The following is a 19258-nucleotide window of genomic DNA, read 5'->3' on the forward strand; positions in this document are numbered from 1 at the left end:
CTCTCTCTCTCTCTCTCTCTCTCTCTCTCTCTCTCTCTCACACACACACTCTCCCACACTCTCACACACTCTCTCACTCTCTTTTTCCCTCCCCCCCTCTCCCCAGGCGACGTGAACGCTGCCCAGAGCACCCTCCAGCACTGCCTGGACCAGGATGCCACCTTCTCTGACGCCCACATCCTGATGGCACAGATCCACCTCAGTCAGAACAACTTCAAACTGGCCAATCAGTCGCTGGAGGTCGGACTCAGCTACAACTTCCAGGTACAGTAGTCAGCGGCTTGGACAGTTATTGTGATGTAGAAAATGAGTGCCTATTGTCGTGGAGATAAATGGTTGTCTCAGACTGGTTGATGTCATGGGAAATGTGGTAATTTGAAAAATCGCCACCCATTGCCGAGGAGAAAAGTAGTTGTCTCAGAGAGATCGAATTTTTTTTTTTACAATGTATTTAAAAAATAGAAAAAACAACCACCCAGTGTTAAGGAGGTAAATGTTTGTCTTAGACAGGTCAGTGTTTTGGACAATGTCATTGAAAATATAGAAAAATCACCACCCAGTCTTGGCCAGATCAACTTCTAACTGGTCGACCAGTTGCTGGAGATGGGACTCAGCTACAATTTTCAAGTACAGTTGGAAGTGTCCGAGGCAGCCAACCAATGTCGAAGAGAAAAGTGGGTGTCTTAGTGGATCATGTTGTGATAATATCATGAATGGCCACCCATTGCGGGGAAGGAAAGGTGGGATTTTTTTTTTTTACAGAGTCATTTAAATATTAAAAAACGGTCACCCTTTGTTGTTTAGTTAGTTTAGTATGAGTTTTACGACGCTCACAACTGCATAAGGTCATATGAGCCCACGAAACATGAGTTGGTTGCATTCACAACAGTTCTCTGTACGGCTTGATTCTGGTCAATATTTCGTTTTAAAATGCTAAAAATTCGTGGTTGAAAAATTCCTTTGTTTAAAATAACATAAAAAATTTTAACAACTCATTTTTTAGAAGAAAAATATTGGTTGTAGACGGGTGAATGTCTTGGGCATTGTCTTTAAAAGACAGAAAAAAGACCACCCAATGTCAAGGAGAAAAGTGGTTGTCTTAGACAGGTGGACGTGTTGAACCCATTGCTGAGGAGATAAGTCGGTGGTTGTATCACAGAGATGGACGTTGTCTTGGACAGTGTCAGAATGATGTAGAAAGTAAGTGGGGGAGTGGTCATTTGTACAGGTGATTGTCTTGGACATATAGTCGTTAGAGTAGGCTAGACTGTACATAGTTCTTTCTCTTCTGCTTTCGCTCTCTTGGCGACAACCTCATGCAGAAATGTTGACTTTCTTTTACCTGTTCTGTACCAGCGTCTCTGGTGTTGCGATTAAGCACTTTGCTGTCGCACTCAGGAGACCCGAGTTGATTCCAGAGTGGGGGAGAATTTTTGTCAAGCTTCTTGATCTTTCTACTTGGATGTTGTTTCCCTCTCAGCCCTGGTTGGCTCTGACTGGCAAGATGAAAGCCCGCCTCCTAAATTATTTATATTGGTTTGATAGGGGCGTAAAAGTCGCGTACTTAAAATAATGGTCTTGTTTTGCCTTGTTTTTTCTTGTCTTATTCTAGCTTGTCATATCTTACAACTTTGTCTGATCTTGTCTCCAATCTTGTTTCCTAGCATTCTTATTTGTCCTAGTTTATTTTCTCTTGTCTTTTCTCCGTTCACGTTGTGTCTCATCTTCTCTTATGTCATCCTATCTTCTCTGAACCTATCTTATCCTGATCATGTGTGGGTAGTTGGTGGATGCTCTGGTGTGGATTGCTCCTTCTTTCCTATCAAACATCTATCGTTCTGATCTCTCCTCCTCCTTTTTTGTGTTTGTTACTCTCTTGTAACACCTCTAATCTTCGGCACTTATATGACCTTATTGTGTTTCAAGTTCTGTAAAACTCTTGCTAAAACTAAAACTGTATCCTGACCATGTGACAGGTGCGTGACCACCCCCTGTACCACCTGATCCTGGCTCGAATCCTCAAGAAACAAGGGGACTCGGCCGAGGCGGTCAAGACGCTACAGATGGCCATGGCTCTGCCCGGGGTCAAGAAGATAGGTTGGTGGAATGATGATTATACTGACTTGTTTGTTGCTTGGAATTTTTTTTTTTTTTGGGGGGGGGGAGGGGGGTTGGTTTTGTTTTTGTTTGTTTGTTTGTTTTTGTTTTTTGTGGGGGGGGGGAGGGGAGGGGTGGAATTTGTCTACGTTTTAGGGCTGTCTTGATTTTGTAGCTCACTCTGGCATCAGCAGTCACATAGGGTTCGTTCTGGTGATGTGAGAGATTGGAGAATGTTGCCTGAATAATATATATCCTTTTCATAGGACCACTGTTCGACCTATTAAAAACTGAAAGCTTTAAACATCTCCTTTGCTTCCACCCTTAGCCCCACCCATCCGTGTTGTAAACCCTGTCAACCAATGTCATCCCTCACTGCAATGTAACAACGATTTTAGCATTTATTTTCTCTGTTAGCCATACAATCAGGGCGGCAGGTATTGGTCAAACTAATTTCACACCCCCGGCCTATGGCTACTCATGAAAGTTTCCGTACTGGAGTGCCACTCAAGCACTTTCACAGGCACTGGTGAGATTTCATACCCACACCACCCTGTCCATCTTCTCACATGGATGGGGTTACATCTACCCCCAAGTCGCACCCCTACTCCCCTTCCTGGCCCGGCAGCATAGCGTAAAGGTTACAGCCGATGGAACCAAATTTGTTAGCTTTTGTTTCAAATCAGGGTTGAGTTGGCAAAGCATTTTCTCAGTCGGTCTTAGACAGGTGAAAACCATGCAAAGGGAAGGAGTTTTTCTTTCTGTTTCCGCATTAGACAGGTTTCTGTTTTATAGAGGTAATTATAGAAGAATTTATCAAGGGGGGAGCGGGGAGATTCTGTTAAGGCAGGTTTCCGTCTTACATTGGTTTCCATTGAGGCCGGTTCCACATTTTTATATCTTTCCCTGTAGGCTCAAGGTCTGAGTCTGGGAAGAAGTCGCGCGTGGAACAGATCAGCGTCAACGACAGAGTGTCTGTCTTCCTGGAGCTGGCTGAGGCACACAGACAGCAGAATGAACAGGTGGGTCAGACAGACAGACAGACAGACAGACAGACAGACATCGGAATGAACAGGTGGGTCAGAGAGACAGACAGACATTAGACTGAGCAGGTGGGTCAGACAGACAGACAGACAGACAGACAGACAGACAGACAGACATCAGAATAAACTGGTGGGTAAGACAGACAGACAGACAGTCAGACAGACAGACAGACAGACAGATAGACAGACAGACAGACAGACAGACAGACAGCAGAATGAACAGACAGACAGACAGACAGACAGACAGACAGACAGACAGACAGACAGACAGACAGACAGACAGACAGACAGACAGACAGACAGACATGAGAATGAACAGATATGTCAGATAGATAGACAGACAGACAGACAGACAGAAAAACAGACAGACAGACAGACAGAGACAGATATAGCAGAGTGAACAGGTGGGTCTCTTAGACAGACACACAGACAGATGGACAGGCAGTGGGTGCTGTGTAAGTGATCTTTATCATTATTTTTTTTATTACAATTTCTGAAATCCCACCTCCTCTGTTCTTCCTTCTAATATGAGGACGCTAAAGATATGCATGTTGATCTGAATTGTTTTGACTGTGGTGCAAAACGTTTACAATAACAATTTCTGAAATCCCATCTCTTCTCAACTTTCTTCTAGCCTGAAGACGCTTTAGTCATGCAGGGTGATCGAAATTGTATCCCCCTCAAATAGACCCACCTCTTCGTGGTGGGGGGGATTAGTACTCTTCGAATAGGAAAAGAAAAAGAGGAAGCTAACGGGTCAAGGGGTGACCCCGAAAAGAGACATATTACTTTACTATGTTTCTTACTCTTTCTATTTATTGTCCTTATTGTTTTATTTTATTACATTTATTAACTTCTCTTTTCTCCTCTCTCCATCGACAACCTTTCTTTGACCTGGAGTTGGGACGGGTATTGGTGGGGTGGAAAGCAGAGGTTCATTGTCAGCACTGTACTGGATGTGACTTTACGTAGAGAATACCCAGCTACATACATGTATTAACTCACTTGCGACTGGGCCCTTTCACCAGCCACAAGCATTGAAGACTGGTGTTTTGGGGGGTATTTCAATAAATCACCACAACTCACAGAATTACCCTATTGTAATCATTTTTTGACACAGTAAAGTAACATTCAAGCTTAATCTAATACAAAAAACTAAAGTTGTCTAAGTCTAATACTTTAATTTGTATGATTTTTTAAAAATTGGCATGAATTTGATTTTCGAAAAATTTCCAGAGACGTGACAAGTAGAATGAAATTCACTGCAACAACAAAAATAAAAGTTCAAAGTGTTCTGGTTTGATTTGTATACATGTGCAAGTGTTTGGTGAAAATATAAAAGCTGGTCTGTGCATTGATTCAGACCCATACACTGAATTACATGAGACAGATGTACGGCACGATGTTGTGATTTCGTTGCGCGAAAAACAACACCGGTACTAGTGCTAGATCTAGCCCTAGAACTACGACTCGGGCCGTGTTCGGGTACATATCCAGGATCCTAACTATTAGACACATCATATTCTGAGACACTAGAACTAGTAAAACGCACAGAAGTATAGAAAACGGCGAAATTATGTGATTCTTGTTCATGCGACTTCTTCGACCGTTACTACGACGCGACTGTCGGATTACTATGAGCTGTATAGAAAAAAACAAAGCGCGAGTTCCGGTCTGTTCAACCCCAGTTGGGGTCACTGTCTTTCACCTTCAATAACTTAAAAACTACCGGCCCCAGAGATACGAAACGAAGTCTAAGTAGCTCAGGCTTGGCCAAACAAGGGTACGAGGCGGGTCTCGCGATCCGTGCGTGATTTGTAGAGCGAAAAAAAAATTCCAAAGTTGGTCACGCAGGGCTTGTGAGACCCGACGCGAGCGTCATGGCGGGGGTCACGCAACTGTTGTGTGACCCGTCTGAAGTGAGTTAAGCATGCACTTATCGGAGAGCCCTATGACTGCAGAGAAGGTGCAGAGACCATTTGCGTCTTGCTTGTTGACAACATTTACCCTCTGGGATCTGCCATGCCTTCCCCCTGCCCCCATCTCTCGGATGAGAGGACTTGGTTGCTCGGGTAGGAGGGGGGAAATCTAGCTTCCAATTGGTATTATTATTACTATTCGTATTATTATTATTATATTATAATTTTTGTATTTCAGCAACACACAGCAACTATGCTCTTAATAGCGTCTTTCTCTTCTTTATCTCCTCAAACAACTTCTCAATATAATACAACAGACACCAACATACCCATTCATTTTTCTTACAATCTCTCTGTGATGCAGTTGGGTTTTTGTTTGTGGCATTGCACCTACAGCCACTGCTTTATCTCCTACCCCAGGATGGAAGGAAAATCACAGAACCACCAGTTTAAAAAGACTGGATCGCTAACAACAACATCGAAATTGTATCGGTTGGGGTGGAAAACATTTACAGTATCATTTCTTTTCAAATCCAATTTCTCCTCTCCTCTCCTCTCCATCTAGCACGAGGCCGCTAAAGTTATGCAGGACGCCATCAATGAGTTCCAAGGAACTCCAGAGGAAGTTCGAATCCTCATTGCCAACGCCGAACTGTCGCTGGCCCGGGGAGACATTGAGATGGCTCTGGGCATGCTCCGAAACATCACGGCAGATCAGCCCTACTTTGTGGAGGCTCGGGAGAAGATGGCCGACATTTATCTGAACCACCGAAAGGATAAGAGGCTGTATGCTAGCTGTTACAGGTACTGATGGTGTATTTTAATTAGAGCATAATACATAAATACAGTCAAACCTGTCATGATTATATAGGGTCGCTTTTAACACATTACACCCTAGGGGTCTGGACGGGAAGTCCATTGTTAGATCCTAAGCAAGGGGAAAGAACCCACCTCCCGTGAATACAAGCCTTTAAAAAACATATTTTAAAAATACTAAACAAATTCCAAAAATCCTGAAAAAAATAAAAGTTAAAAAGAAAACTGAATGGAGTTTCAGAAAAATATAACTTTAAGTATGCGCAAACTGTTGGAAATGTTCTAACTTTGGTTCAATCGGGGTGTCCGACCCGTCTCTCTCACTCTCAGCCTCGTGGTCGGGCCCTAGATCTAAATTCTAGATTTTCTACGTCTGATCAATCTGAATCGCCCCAAATTCTGAGCCATCTGATTTGTCATATGCTTGTTTTTGCTCAAATCCATCATTATTTCCGTTTTCGAACTCAATTGTGTCGCTTTTCAACAAGTCGAGACACTTTCGAAGTGTCGATATCACGATCGCTCTTCGATCAGCTCTTATACTAAAACTACTGGCCTGAAAAATTTTGTTTCGGTATCAAACAAAAGAAGAAATTTTTTGCAATAACTATGCAAATCAAAATCTCAGCCCCATCTCGTCAAGGCGAGACTTCGTTTCTAAAGACGCCCAGATGGCGCGGGCAGTTCCAGGTGAGTCAGGGTGGAGCGCATAAGGGAATTCGTGGGCGGTCCCGGGCGAGTTAGGGTGTAATGTTTTAAGCACAAGGGGGCTATCCCGAAAAATGCTGTTTTGAGAAAATCGAAAGTAAAGTTTTTGGATCCTTATTCAGTTTCTTTAAAAGACAAGGAGAGTTTTCTCTACAACCAAACAACTGTACACACCAATGAAACCAAACTTCTCCTATAGGTAGGGCAATGCCCACTTTTGGTGTAGGTCAAGATTTCTGGAAACCCCCCAAATCTGGGTTAGCCTGCTTGTCCTTAAAAGCGACCATTATATGTATGGTTATAAAATGTGCATCATGACATGTACTTACTTTTTACTTTACTTTTTCATCCTCTGTTTCCGTTAAGCGTCGAGGGGAGATGCAGTTTACTATGGTAGGCCAGCTCCGCAGCTCTTTCAGTTGTGATGTTATGTTTTCTTAGAGTTTCCTTGACACCCTCGATCCACCTTTTGCGTGGCCTTCCTCTTCCTTTATAGTCTGAGTGCTTGGTGTTGTAAGCTCTCGAGGCTGGCTGGTCAGGTGACATGCGTAACAGGTGGCCAAACCATTTTATCCTCTGTCTTTCTATGTAATGCAGGCAGGACTCGGTGCCGATAGCTGTTCTTTCATCTTCATTTCTCTTCCTGTCTTGTCTTGTGATGTTAAAGGTTTTGCGGAGACTTTTCATTTCGCATGCAGTGATTTTGCTTTCATGGGTTTTGCTTAAGGTCCAGGTCTGGCACTGATAACATAATGTTGGTATGAATATCATGACATGTATGATTATGAAATATGTATCATTTGATTATATGTATGATTTTTATACATATTTTGTCCTTCAGAGAGCTAAATGATAAACACCCCAGCACTCACACCTGTCTGCTGCTAGGAGATGCCTACATGAGTGTTCAGGAGGTGGGTCTGTGTATGAGTGTATGTGTAGGTGTATGTGTGGGTCTGTGTGTATGGGTGAGAGAGTGTGTGTGTGTGTATGTGTTTGTTTAAGTGCATGGGGTGGTGTATGTGTATGGGGAGGGATGTTTGTGTGTGTGGGTGGGTGTGGGTGTATGTGTGTGTGTGTGTGTGTGTGTGTGTGAGTGTGTGTGTATATGTGTGTGTTTAAGGGGTGGGGTGGTGTATGTGTGTGGGGAGGGGTGTTTGTGTGTGTGTCTGTGTGTGTGTGTGTGTGTATGTGTGTGTGTGTTTGTTTGTTTCCTGTGTGCATGCTGGAAGCAGATTTTTTTCCTCTTTTCTTTTCCTCCTTTGTATTTTTTTTAGTATTCTGTTCTTCAAACGTGTTATTTTACTCATTTTCTTTTTCGCCATGTAAAGAAGTTGACTATTCTTACTCATATCTAATTCTTTTTTTCCATTCTTCTTTTTATCTCTATTTTTTTCCTTTCTTTATCTTCTTATCTTATTTCCCTTTCTGCTTTCTTCTCTCTTTTGTTTTCTTATTCATTTAAAAGAAACAAAAAACATTTTAACCCCATTTTTTTTCATTCTCTTCTTCATCTTGATTCCTTTTTATTCCATATAGAAAAAAAATTGTCTTCTAATTGCTCATTCTTTTTTTTTTCTTTTTCTCGTTTTTTTTTTTTTTTACTTCTTCTCGTTTTTTTTTTTTTACTTCTTCCTCTTAGTTCATTTTGTTCAAAGTAAAAAAAAATTTTCGGGTGTTTTTTTTTTCCTCAAAATATTTATTTATTTTTTTTCCCTGATTTTTTTTTTCATTGCTTACTTCTGGTTCCTCCTGCTTACGTGTTCTCCCATTCTTGCTTTCAGCCGGAGAAAGCCATTGAGGTGTACGAGTCGGCCCTCAAGAAGAACCCGAAGGACGCGGCCCTGGCCACAAAGATTGGCCAAGCTCTGGTCAAGACACACAATTATGGCAAGGTTAGAGACGAAGGGACATAGCCCCTGACAAGTGTTGAAGTCAAAGCAGCCTGCCTCCCAAGTGATATAAATAATGTTGATTGGAGCGGGAAGGGGTAGAGGGAGGGTTGGGGGTTGCTGTTGTTGTTGTTTTCAAATACCTTTAGCTGCGAGCGTTTCGCTCTTGGCAACACAATGCCTCCCTCAAGTAACCACATGTCCTTGTCATCTGGTCAACGCCAGAGTAGAGCAGGCTTTGTAAATCTATAGGTGTGTTTAGGAGCCTGCTTCGAAGAACTGCCAGGTTTGGGCAGTGAAAGAGAAGATGTTCAACGGTCACCTCGTGGTAGTCTCAGGGTTGGGGTTAAAACGATTCATTTTTATCTCGAATTTACAATCATGCCTTATCTATTAGCTCTTTGTACTCTGTAGGTTATTTCCAGATTTACACGCTGCCAATTTTTTCATCCAAATTTTCGCTTTAAAAATTTCCTTATTACTTCTCTCCTGTTGAGCCCATTTGCATAAAATAGACACTCGACTGAGCATTATTGAATGCTCCATTTAGCAATAAGTATAAAGGTCAGTTGTGAGGTGTGCTGACAAAATGAGTAACCTCTAGAACTCCAGATATTGAGTTATCTGCCAAAAATCAATGACATAGGAGTGAAGTTTGTAGATTTTCAACTGATGACATTTTTTCAAGTTTAACACGTTTAACTTATTTCATATTTATAAATTGTACTCACTCAATCTATAGATTAGATATTCTTTGCCCAATAGGTGCCTCACAGTTATAGATGTGGGTGGCTGGCGGTTGCTCTGGTGTGGTTTGCTCCTTCTTTCCTATCAAACAGTTATCATCCTTATCTTTCCTCCTTTTTGTTTGTTTCTCTCTTGTAACCCCGCTAAGATCTTTGGCAGTTTTATGACTTAATTGTGTTGGAAGTGCCGTAAAACGCTTATTAAAACAATTATAGATGACCTGGATTGACTGGAGTTTTAAACTGAATGATGCTGTTAGCCAGTTGAACTAGCACACCAGGTAAATGGTACTTACAACTGGTCTGCTGAACTGGGCAGTCATGTTCTAAGAGTTAAATGTGAGGCATCGTGGTGAAATCAGCTGTTTGTTAAAATAATGAAATTGAAGAAACTGTCATTTTTCAACCAGTTTGGCAATTTTTATTGGAATTTTGTTTTTTGGCTTAACATCTTTTATGTCCATTTAAAAACATATTTCTGTGTGGGTTTTATAGAAAAATGTTGATTACAGGCATAAAAATAGTAAATTTTCAGTTTCGAAGGATTCTCAAACTATGGAAATCACCAAGTAAATTGAAAGCAAGACAAATGAACAAGCTCTAATGATGATACCAATAACTTCACATACCCGAAAAGTGACGAGCGCCCGATTCCACCGCATTGTGACACAAATGGTCATGAGATATCCTGTTTATTTACCTGTGTGTTTGTCTGTCTGTCTGTCTGTCTGCCAGGCCATCAACTACTATGAGGCATCTCTCAAGTCAGGCGGCCAGGCTTCCCTCAGGTAAACAAGTCTACTGTTTATGGTGGATTTTTTTTGCTTTTGTTTTTGTTTTTGTTGTTGTTTGGTTTGTTTTGTAGCTTTGTTTTAGGTGGGTTTGGGGTTGTTTTTTTGGGGGGAGGTGGTGGTTTTTTGGGGGCCTTTTTATCACGCTTTAAAAAAAAATCAGGTTTTATTTTTTTGTTGCTGTTTTCTCTTTTATTTTACTGTTCATATTTTCTGGGGGGATTAAGGTGGAATCATTTTGAAAAAGTCGTTTAAGTATGAATGTTATCCATTTTTGTGTCTTTTTACCCTTTGTCTTTATGGGAGGGAGGTAGGAAGGATAGAGAGAAGAGAGAGAGACCTTGCTGTGTGTGAATGTGTATGTCTGTATGTGTATGCATGTATATTAATGTGTATGTGTGTATACTTGTTTGTGTGTATATTTATGTGTATGTGTATATATTTATGCTTATGTGGGTATGTATAAGTATGTGTGCGTGCATGGATATGAATATGTGTGGTATGTATGTGTGTGTCTGTACATGGATGTGTATTTATATGTATGTGTGAGTGTGTATGTGTATGCATGTGTATATTTATACGTTTGTGTGTGGCTATATGGGTATGTGTGCGTGTGTGTGTGTGTGTGTGTGTGTGTGTGCGTACATGCATGTGTGTGTGTCTGTATGTGTGTATAAATGAGTGTGTGTATATAATGTGTGTGCGCATATGTGCCCGCGATCATGTCTTTGCATCCGCCTGTGTGCCCCCATGTGTATATATAGGTCTGTGTGTGTGTGTGTGTGTGTGTGTGTGTGTGTGTGTCTGTGTCTGTGTGTGTGTGTCTGTGTACACGAGTGTGTTTTGACTACCACACGTGTGAAGATTTCCCCTGTCCCTGTAGGTACGACCTGGCAGAGCTGCTCCTCAAGCTGCGGCAATACGACAAAGCCGAGAAAGTTTTGAGGCAAGCGTTGGAACAGGATGGGCAAGGTAGGCACCCTCTGTCACACAGTCATATGGTCACACCGTCAAATGATCATATAGTCCTCATAGCCATAGATAAAAAGCAGTATTTTAATTTTTTCTTCTCTTTTTCTCTCTTCTACTCATTTTCTTCATGGGAATGAATAAAAAGCAGTATTTTATTGTTTTTTATCCTCTTTTTCTTTCTTTTACTCGTTTTCCTCAGCGCAATGAATAAAAGCTGTATTTTTTTTTTTTATCCTCTCTTCCTTTCTTTTAATCATTTTCTCAGGGGAATAAATTTCTTTCAATCATGGGATACATTTTTTAAAAGAGAAAAAAAAACAACCCTAGTACGTTGTATTTCATTTTTTCTTGTTTTTTTTCTTTTAATCATCTTCCTCACTTATGAATGAATAAAAGCAATATTTTATTCTCTACTTCTCTCCCCCCCTCGCCCCCCCCCCCTTCTTTTCTCCCCCCACTTCACTGGTGTGTCAGACCTGGAGACCCTGATGGAGCACACGCGTTACCTTCTGCTGCTGTCCCAGGTCTACTCCCGCGTAGACAAGCTGGAGGACTCGCAGAACACGCTTCAGCGCGCCAGGGAGATGCAGGCCAAGTAGGTCACCGCAAAACAGTCATATTTGTTCACGCGGTTTATTCTTTTCTTTCCCTCTGTTGTTTCTGAGTCTTCTTCTTCTTCTCGATCGCATCACACTTGAAGTCTGGTATCTGTCATTAATTGGGCCGTCCTGCTCAGTTCATCTGTCTTGTTTCTGAGTGAATTGTAGGCAAAGTAGGTCATCGTAAAACTGTCGTGTTTGTTTCACGTGTTTTAGTATGCCCCTCTACTTTGTTTCTTTCCCTCTGTTGTTTCTGAGTGAAATGCAGGCTTGCCAGCTTAACGAAAAATTGTCATACATTTGTTTCAGGTGTATTATTATGGCCCTCTACTTCTTTTCTTCTTTTCTTTCCCTCTGTTGTTTTTGTGTGGAGGGTTGGAGAATGTCTCTGGGACACTGGTAGGTCCGACTTTGTTTCTTTCAGTTGTTTCTGAGTGAAATGTAGGCCACGCAAGGTAATGCAGAACTGTCGTATTGTTATACATGTTTTATTATGACCCTCTATTTTTCTTCTTCTTTTCTTTCCCTCTGTTGTTTTTGTGTGGATGGTTGGGGACTGTCACGAGGACATTGGTAGTAGTGCTGGGCGGCGAGGTTCCCGATTGTTGAGGGCTAGGAATCGTAGGAATCGACTCCCTACCCAATTACTTACTTTCTAACGATATGACTTCTTTCAGTGGTTACCTAAATGGCTCCGGACATCTTCAAAATTTAGAATAAAATTGATTTCGGAACACTACAAAGCCTCAACTTGTTTTGTTTTTTTTCAAAAATAAATTCGAAAAAAGAGGATTTAAATGATTAAAATTATTGGTAGCCGTTGGTTTTCGTAAAACGAAGTCGGAACTTTTCTTCCTTAGTATTAATCTTGGGAATCGGTTCCGGACTCGATTCTTCGCCCGGCTCTAATTGGTAGGCCCTGCTTTGTTTCTTTCTGTTTTTTCTGAATGAAATGCAGGCCAAGTAAGTCACCGCAGAACGGTCATATTTGTTTCAGGTGTATTATTATGCCCTCTACTTCTTTTCTTCTTTTGTCTTTTTCTGTTGTTTTATTGTCTTTGTGGATGGTTGGAGAGTGTCACTGAGACGCTGTAGGTCCTTCTTTGTGTGTTACTTTCTGTTGTTTTTGAGTGAGATGTAGCCAAGAAGGTCACTGCAAAACTATTGTATTTGTTCCGTGTTTTATTGTGGCCCTGCTTCTGTTCCCTTCTTTCCCTCTGTTATTTTTTTCTTTGTGGGTGGTTGGATGGTTTTGCTGCTGGTAGGTCCTGCTTATTTTCTTTCCCTCCGTTGTTTCCGAGTGAGATCCAGGCCAAGAAGGTGGGTGGTTGGCAGGGGCTCTGCAGTTGTCTGCTCCTTCTTTTCTTGCCAACGTCTAGATTCTATTGTCCTTATCTCTCCTCATTCTTTTCTGTTTGTTACTTTCTTGTTACACCTCTTAATCTTTTGGCATTTGTGTGACATAAAACGCTAACTAAAACAAATGTGTTAATGCATTTTGTTTTATCTGTTTGTTTGTCTTTCTCAGAGTGCTGAAAAGAGTTCAAGTGGAACAGCCTGATGCAGTGCATGATCAGAAGGAGTTGGCCGCAAAGTGAGGCTGTCTTCTGAATGTTGATTGTTGTAATAGTAGTCATGATGATGATATTGGTCAGAATGATAAAAATGATAATAAAGATAGTCATTAGAATTGCAAGAGCAGTTGGATTACTGGATCCAGAGTTAGAATCATAGCAGGCGGCACATGTCCATAGCTGCTCATCTCTCCTTTCCAGTGTCCACCCCAGGGTCTTCCTGCTAATAATTGTCTCCATGAGGAGCTGGTTTGAGACACTCCTGACCACTCCTCGGAGCAAACTTTTTTTCCCTGTGCCCCGCACACACTTTTCTTTTATTGTGCTGAGTGTGTGGGAGTCTGTCTTCTCTTGATCGTGAAGGTTCTTCTTGCATCTGGCGATCACCATTGGTGGGTCGAGCATGATTCGGCCATTGGGTGCTGCTTTGCCGTTATGAAAATATAACCATCAGTAGTCATATTATAATGGTAATAATAATAGTAATAATGGTTGTAATAATAATGATAATAATAATAATAATAATAATAGTAATAATAATAATAATAATAATAGAAATTTAATGCTATGATGATAGTTATGATTATGGTGATTATAAGAAATAATTAGGATTGTGGTGATAATACAGTTATTACTGTAATTATGGTGATAAGGATTATGATAATAAGTTACTATGCTCACAAAAATGATGATGATGATTATGACCTACTTATTATGTTCCTTTTCCTGAAAAAGTCCTGCAGACGAAATGTTGAACATCTTTTTTGTCAATGTAAATTTGACAACATTTTGCCCAAGTCTCCGCTTCCTTTTATAGTCTTTTGCAATCATCATCATCATCAGTGCCTTTCACCCCTTTTACAATAATGATGGTGATTTTGTTTGATCATGATAATAATAATGATGATGATGATAGAGGCCCATTTCCCTGCTATTTTACAGCGCCCATTTACTTTTTCTCTCAGTTGCTCCTGAGGCGAAACGTTGAGCTGTGTCTATTATACAAAATTTAAACATGTTATATTTTCATGTTATTTTGTTTGAAAATCAAACAAGACTCTCCCTCCTACTCTGCTTTCCTAACAATAATGATGATGGTGATGATGATGATGATGATGATGATGATGATGATGATGATGATGATGATGATGTTACAGGATCTGTAGCCAACTGGCTGAGCATGCCACCAACCAGAGGGACACGGAGACAGCCATTAAGTTCTACAAAGACGCTCTAGTCTACTCAGAGAATGATAGTAAGGTAAGCAGTTACATCAGTATTTACATGTTTCGGAAGGAAATTAACCCTGTCAAACCTTACGCTCTGAACCGAACTTCCCTCAATACCTGTCCTCCTGAGCAAAAGTGCGCAGAAAGTGGTTAATACAGGAAAACAAGTTATCAGAAACACATGAAACTTGGTAGAATACAGATAAGAGGCCTACTTTTGAGCTAACGCCAATACTCGGATAGGTTTTCAAGCGCTACTCGTGTGGTAAACAGTTTAGAAATATGACGCGACCTCCCAATTATCGGTGTACTGGGAATCCGGCATAGTTGAAGTTTGGAGTATTCCCGGTCTGACAGGGTTAAAATGGGGCTCTAATCTAATTCAAGATTGTGAGTAAGGTGTGTTGTTTTGCCACTTTTCACATTTTTTTTTGTGTAGAAGTTTATCGCCAACTTCTACAACGAAAATGCCACCCCCACTTTCACCAACCCCTCTATCCCCCCCACCACCCCCCTTAATGGGTGGGTGGCAGGTGGCCTAGTGTGGTTTGCTCCTTCTTTCCTATTGAACATTTATCATCCTTATCTCTCCTCCTTCTTTCTACTTTTTTTTTCTCACTAGCAACACCTCTGATCTTCGTCACTTATATGACCTTATTGTATTGCAAGTGCCGTTAAAACTCTTATTAGAACGAAAACTAAACCTCCTCTTTCTCCCCCTCCCCCTGCTGTTCTCACGTGTATATAATTAATGTATGGTCAAGAAAGGTCGGCTTTATGGGATTAAACTGGATTTCCTGTTAATGTGAAATGTTTTTCTCTTGTGTGGATGAAGTATTATGCTCAGTGATCATGTCATCGCTGTAAAACGTTCAGGGGTTATACTCGTACGGAATTCTTCTTCTTCTTCAGGTGTCAGATCTGGAGCAGACTTTAACGATCATAATTCCCCATTTCTTCCTGTTGTCTGTCTTCCTGGTCAGCTCAATTTTTCTCTTTGTGTCATTCATTGCAAAGCTGCTCAGGCTATTTGTGTATGTTGTTCTTTGTTGTCTTTCTCTACTCTTATTTTCCTCTGTCTTTCCATGCTGCTGCAGATTCTTGAGTTGATTTGGTCTAATTATGTGGCCAAGAATCTCAATTGTATGGGATAGAGTGCTACATAAATGCAACTTATTAATAATCTAGGATTCGGGTTTTCTTGAACAAGTGCGTAAGAAAGTTACTGAGGATCAGATGGACAAAAACAGTTACCAACAAGGAAGTGTTAAGGAAAACAAGACGGATCCCAGTCAGAGATGAGGTAGGAAGAAGGCAGTGGCGATGGATTGGACATACTCTCTAGAAGTCAGGCAGCTACATAACAAAGAAAGAGTTGGATTGGAATCCGCAGTGTTAAAGATCAAGGGGAAGACCGTGTGGAACCTGGAGAAGAATCACCGAAATTGATGTACATAAAAGTGAGAAGACATTGAATAACATCGAGAGGCTAGCACGGAATAGAGAAAGATGGAAAGTGTTTGTCCGAGGCCTATACCCTTGTGCAGGGTGAGAAAGGCAATTATTGATGAGGATAATTAATAATCTATTGTTTTCTCTCCCCCCTCAACCCACCTGTCACAGAGAATGCTGGACCTGGCGGGTCTGTACCTGATGACGGAGGACCTGGATGGCTGCCAGCACCAGCTCATGACCTTGCTGAAAAACGACAGCGACAACGACAATGCCACCATCGTGAGTAGCACATTCCATCACCGCCACCCACTGTGCAATGGCATCATTTTTATAATAGTGTTTGTATTGTTGTAATACAAAAATTGTTTGTTTGGTATTCTTTGTATGTATAATTGTGTGCTTAAATATGTATTTATGTAGGCATGTTTGTCATTGTAGCTGATTTGTCCCCTTGGGGATCAATGAAGTTTACTTTATCTATTTGTTTATCGATTGATTGAATGATTGATTGATTGATTGATTGATTGATTGATTTGTTTATTTATTTATTTTATTTATTGTTAAAATTTTATTTATTTATTTATTTATTTATTTATTTATTTAGTGTTTATTTTTAAATTTATTTACTTTTATCTATTTATTATTCATTCATTCATTCATTCATTTGTTCGTTTGTTCATGTATTTATGTATTTATCTATTCATGTATGTATTTATTCATCTATTTATTTATCTATATATTTAATTGTTTGCTATGACACTGTTTATCCCAGATGCTGGCGGACTTGATGTTCAGAAGAAATGAGTATGACTCTGCCATGTACCATTTCCAGCAGCTGCTGCAGTCTAAGCCAGGTCAGTTCATTCAACATTGATTGATTGATTGATTGACTGATTGATTGATTGATTGATTGATTGATTGATTGTTGATTGGTTATTTATTTATTCAGTCCTTCAATTTTTTAATTAAAAGATTATTTTTAAAAGTTTGTATGTGTTTTCAAGTCCCCTATCAATACAATTTCGATTATTTAATTAAATATTTTTTTAAAAGCTAGAGATGTTTTTACACCCCGATCGACACATTTAGATCATTTAGAAGGTGGGCTGCTTACCTTGCCTGTCAGGGCCAACCGCCGCTGAGAAAGATACAACATCCGCACAGAAAGACTGAGATTCTAGAAAAAAATTTCTCCCCATTTGGGAATTAAACTCGGGTCTTCTGCGTATTACCCCTGAAACCAGGTGACATCCACCTCCTTCAATAGCAAATATCCCGGACTTCTTTTCAAGATAGATGGGTATTTTATTCATCAAAAGCAAGAAAAATGAACAAGCTTTAAGATGTCAATAACTATACATGCGCAAAAATTGTCGATCGTCAGACTCCACCGCGCCATGAAACATTTTTTTTTTTTTCTCGGTTGTCAGACAACTACGAGGCCCTGGCTCGACTAGTGGACCTGATGCGTCGTGCCGGCAAGCTGGAGGAAGTGCCCAAGTTTCTGGAGACGGCCCAGAACGCCTCGAGTCGAGCTCCGGTAGAGGCTGGCTTCTGCTACTGCAAGGGCTTGTATGAATGGTAGGTTTATTCTCACCTTTGTTTGTTTGTTTTATTTGTTTTGTTTGTGTAAACCGAAGACTTAAAATACATAGCTGCCAGCCAGTACTTGAAAAGTACATTTGTTAGGCAGCTTAGTGAAATCAGGCGCTCGTCATAATAATGAAAGTAAAGAAACTGACATTTTTCCGCAGGTTTTGGAAATTTATGGAATCTTTGGTTTTTGACTCAACACCTTTTATGCCCTTTTCAGTGTGGATTTTGCTGAAAAACATTGATTAAATGCATAAAAGATGTAAATTTTCGGTTTCCACAGGCTCTCAAGCTTAGGAAATAACTAAACTTTGGCAGCCATTTTCTCACTAATTTTGCCTCTGAAGCCAGGCGACCCCACCTCCTTTAATCGCAAATATCTCGACTTGCATGCAAGATAAATGGGTATTGTTTTCCATAAAAGCAAGGCAAATGGACAGGCTTTAAGATGGTACCAATGACTCCATATGCCAAAAATTGACGAGCGCCTGATTCTACCGCGTCGGGATACATTTAATTATGAACTTTCAAGACCAGATTTGCAACTGATAATGGGAAGTAAGCCCATAAGTCTGTTGGAGAGACGTTTTGCTGCAGTTCTGCTTTGAATGGCCTGAATATATTGAACGCAGAAAAATGTGTACGGATTGTTTGGTGGGGGCTATTACTTGGCCAATGGTCTCCATCCTGACCTACCGCATTTGTAGAGTCTGTCTTTTACTTTTAGGTTTTGAAAAGTTGCCGGATTTCCTGTGGAGCACACCATTTATTGTGATATTTTTTTTCATTGAAAGCAAGACAAATGAACAAGATTTACGATGAAACCAATAACTCCACATGCCCAAAAATTGACGAGCGCCGGATTCCACCGCCGTTACACGTTTTACTCTATTTGAAGCCAGTTGAAGGGCGAGGAGAGAAGGGCTGCGCAAACACCAGACTAAAGCGAGACTGGTGTTGTGCCCCTTTATTTGGGCACCGGTGGTGAGCTCCAGTTCGAGGAAGCTTTTATAAAGAGCAAAGAGCAGCGGCCATGACAGTGCCCTGGTCTAGGATAGGATTCAAGTCAATGGTTTAAAGATAAACGCTTGGAAATGATAAGGATCATTAATTAAGTGCCTTCTTTTGTTCACGATTGTTCATGTTTGTTTCTTTACCTGAGCAAAAAGAAGCACATCGACATTGTAATTGTCATTTTGTGTTTGAGTGAAGTGGGTTTTTATTTTAATGGCAGCTTATTTGTAAATAAATAAATCTTCTTTTCACTTCCTCAGTGGACGGTTGGTGGGTGCTCTGGTGTGGTTTGCTCTTTCTTTCCTATCAAACATCTATCGTCCTTATCTCTCCTCCTTTTTTGTGTATGTTACTCTCTTGTTACGCATCTGTTCTTCTGCATTTATATGTCCTTATTGTGTTGCAAGTGCAGTAAAACGCTTAGGCCTACTAAAACTAAACTCACTTCCTCAACCCCAACCCCTCCGTCTTGCACTCCCCCCCTCAATTCCTCAAATTTTTTCCTTCCCTCTCGCCCCTCCTTCTCCTCCCAGGTATTCTGGCAACCCGACAGAGGCCCTGAAACATTTCAACAAAGCCCGCAAGGACTCGGACTGGGGCAGCAATGCCATCTACAACATGATTGAGATCTGTTTGAACCCGGACAATGAGACCATTGGTGGAGAGGTCTTTGATACAGTGGAGGGGGAGGGAGGAAGGTAAGGAGAGAGATAGGAGGAGAGAGGGAAGAGAGAAAGAGAAAGAGAACGGAGAGAGAGAGAGAGAGAGAGAGAGAAAGAGAAAGGAGAGAGAGAGAGAGAGAGAGAGAGA

The 19258-nt window shown here is 40.8% G+C and overlaps 1 protein-coding gene across 2 annotated transcripts in view; it reads left to right on the forward strand.

Annotated features, from left to right (window-relative positions):
* Nucleotides 1–19258, forward strand: part of LOC101853946 (tetratricopeptide repeat protein 21B) — a gene marked incomplete in the record, with an annotated part of 53445 nt that overhangs the window by 21013 nt on the left and 13174 nt on the right. For both annotated transcript variants that reach the window (XM_013084253.2, XM_013084254.2), the window contains 15 exon segments: nt 107–264; nt 1977–2097; nt 3010–3119; nt 5625–5863; nt 7425–7497; nt 8368–8478; nt 9957–10009; nt 10896–10984; nt 11459–11579; nt 13112–13177; nt 14315–14417; nt 16010–16120; nt 16614–16695; nt 17272–17422; nt 18982–19146. In XM_013084253.2, coding sequence (XP_012939707.1) covers nt 107–264; nt 1977–2097; nt 3010–3119; nt 5625–5863; nt 7425–7497; nt 8368–8478; nt 9957–10009; nt 10896–10984; nt 11459–11579; nt 13112–13177; nt 14315–14417; nt 16010–16120; nt 16614–16695; nt 17272–17422; nt 18982–19146 — 1753 coding nt within the window.

This window comes from Aplysia californica, unplaced genomic scaffold (assembly GCF_000002075.1).
Source record: "Aplysia californica isolate F4 #8 unplaced genomic scaffold, AplCal3.0 scaffold00281, whole genome shotgun sequence".
Lineage (NCBI taxonomy): Eukaryota > Metazoa > Mollusca > Gastropoda > Aplysiida > Aplysiidae > Aplysia > Aplysia californica.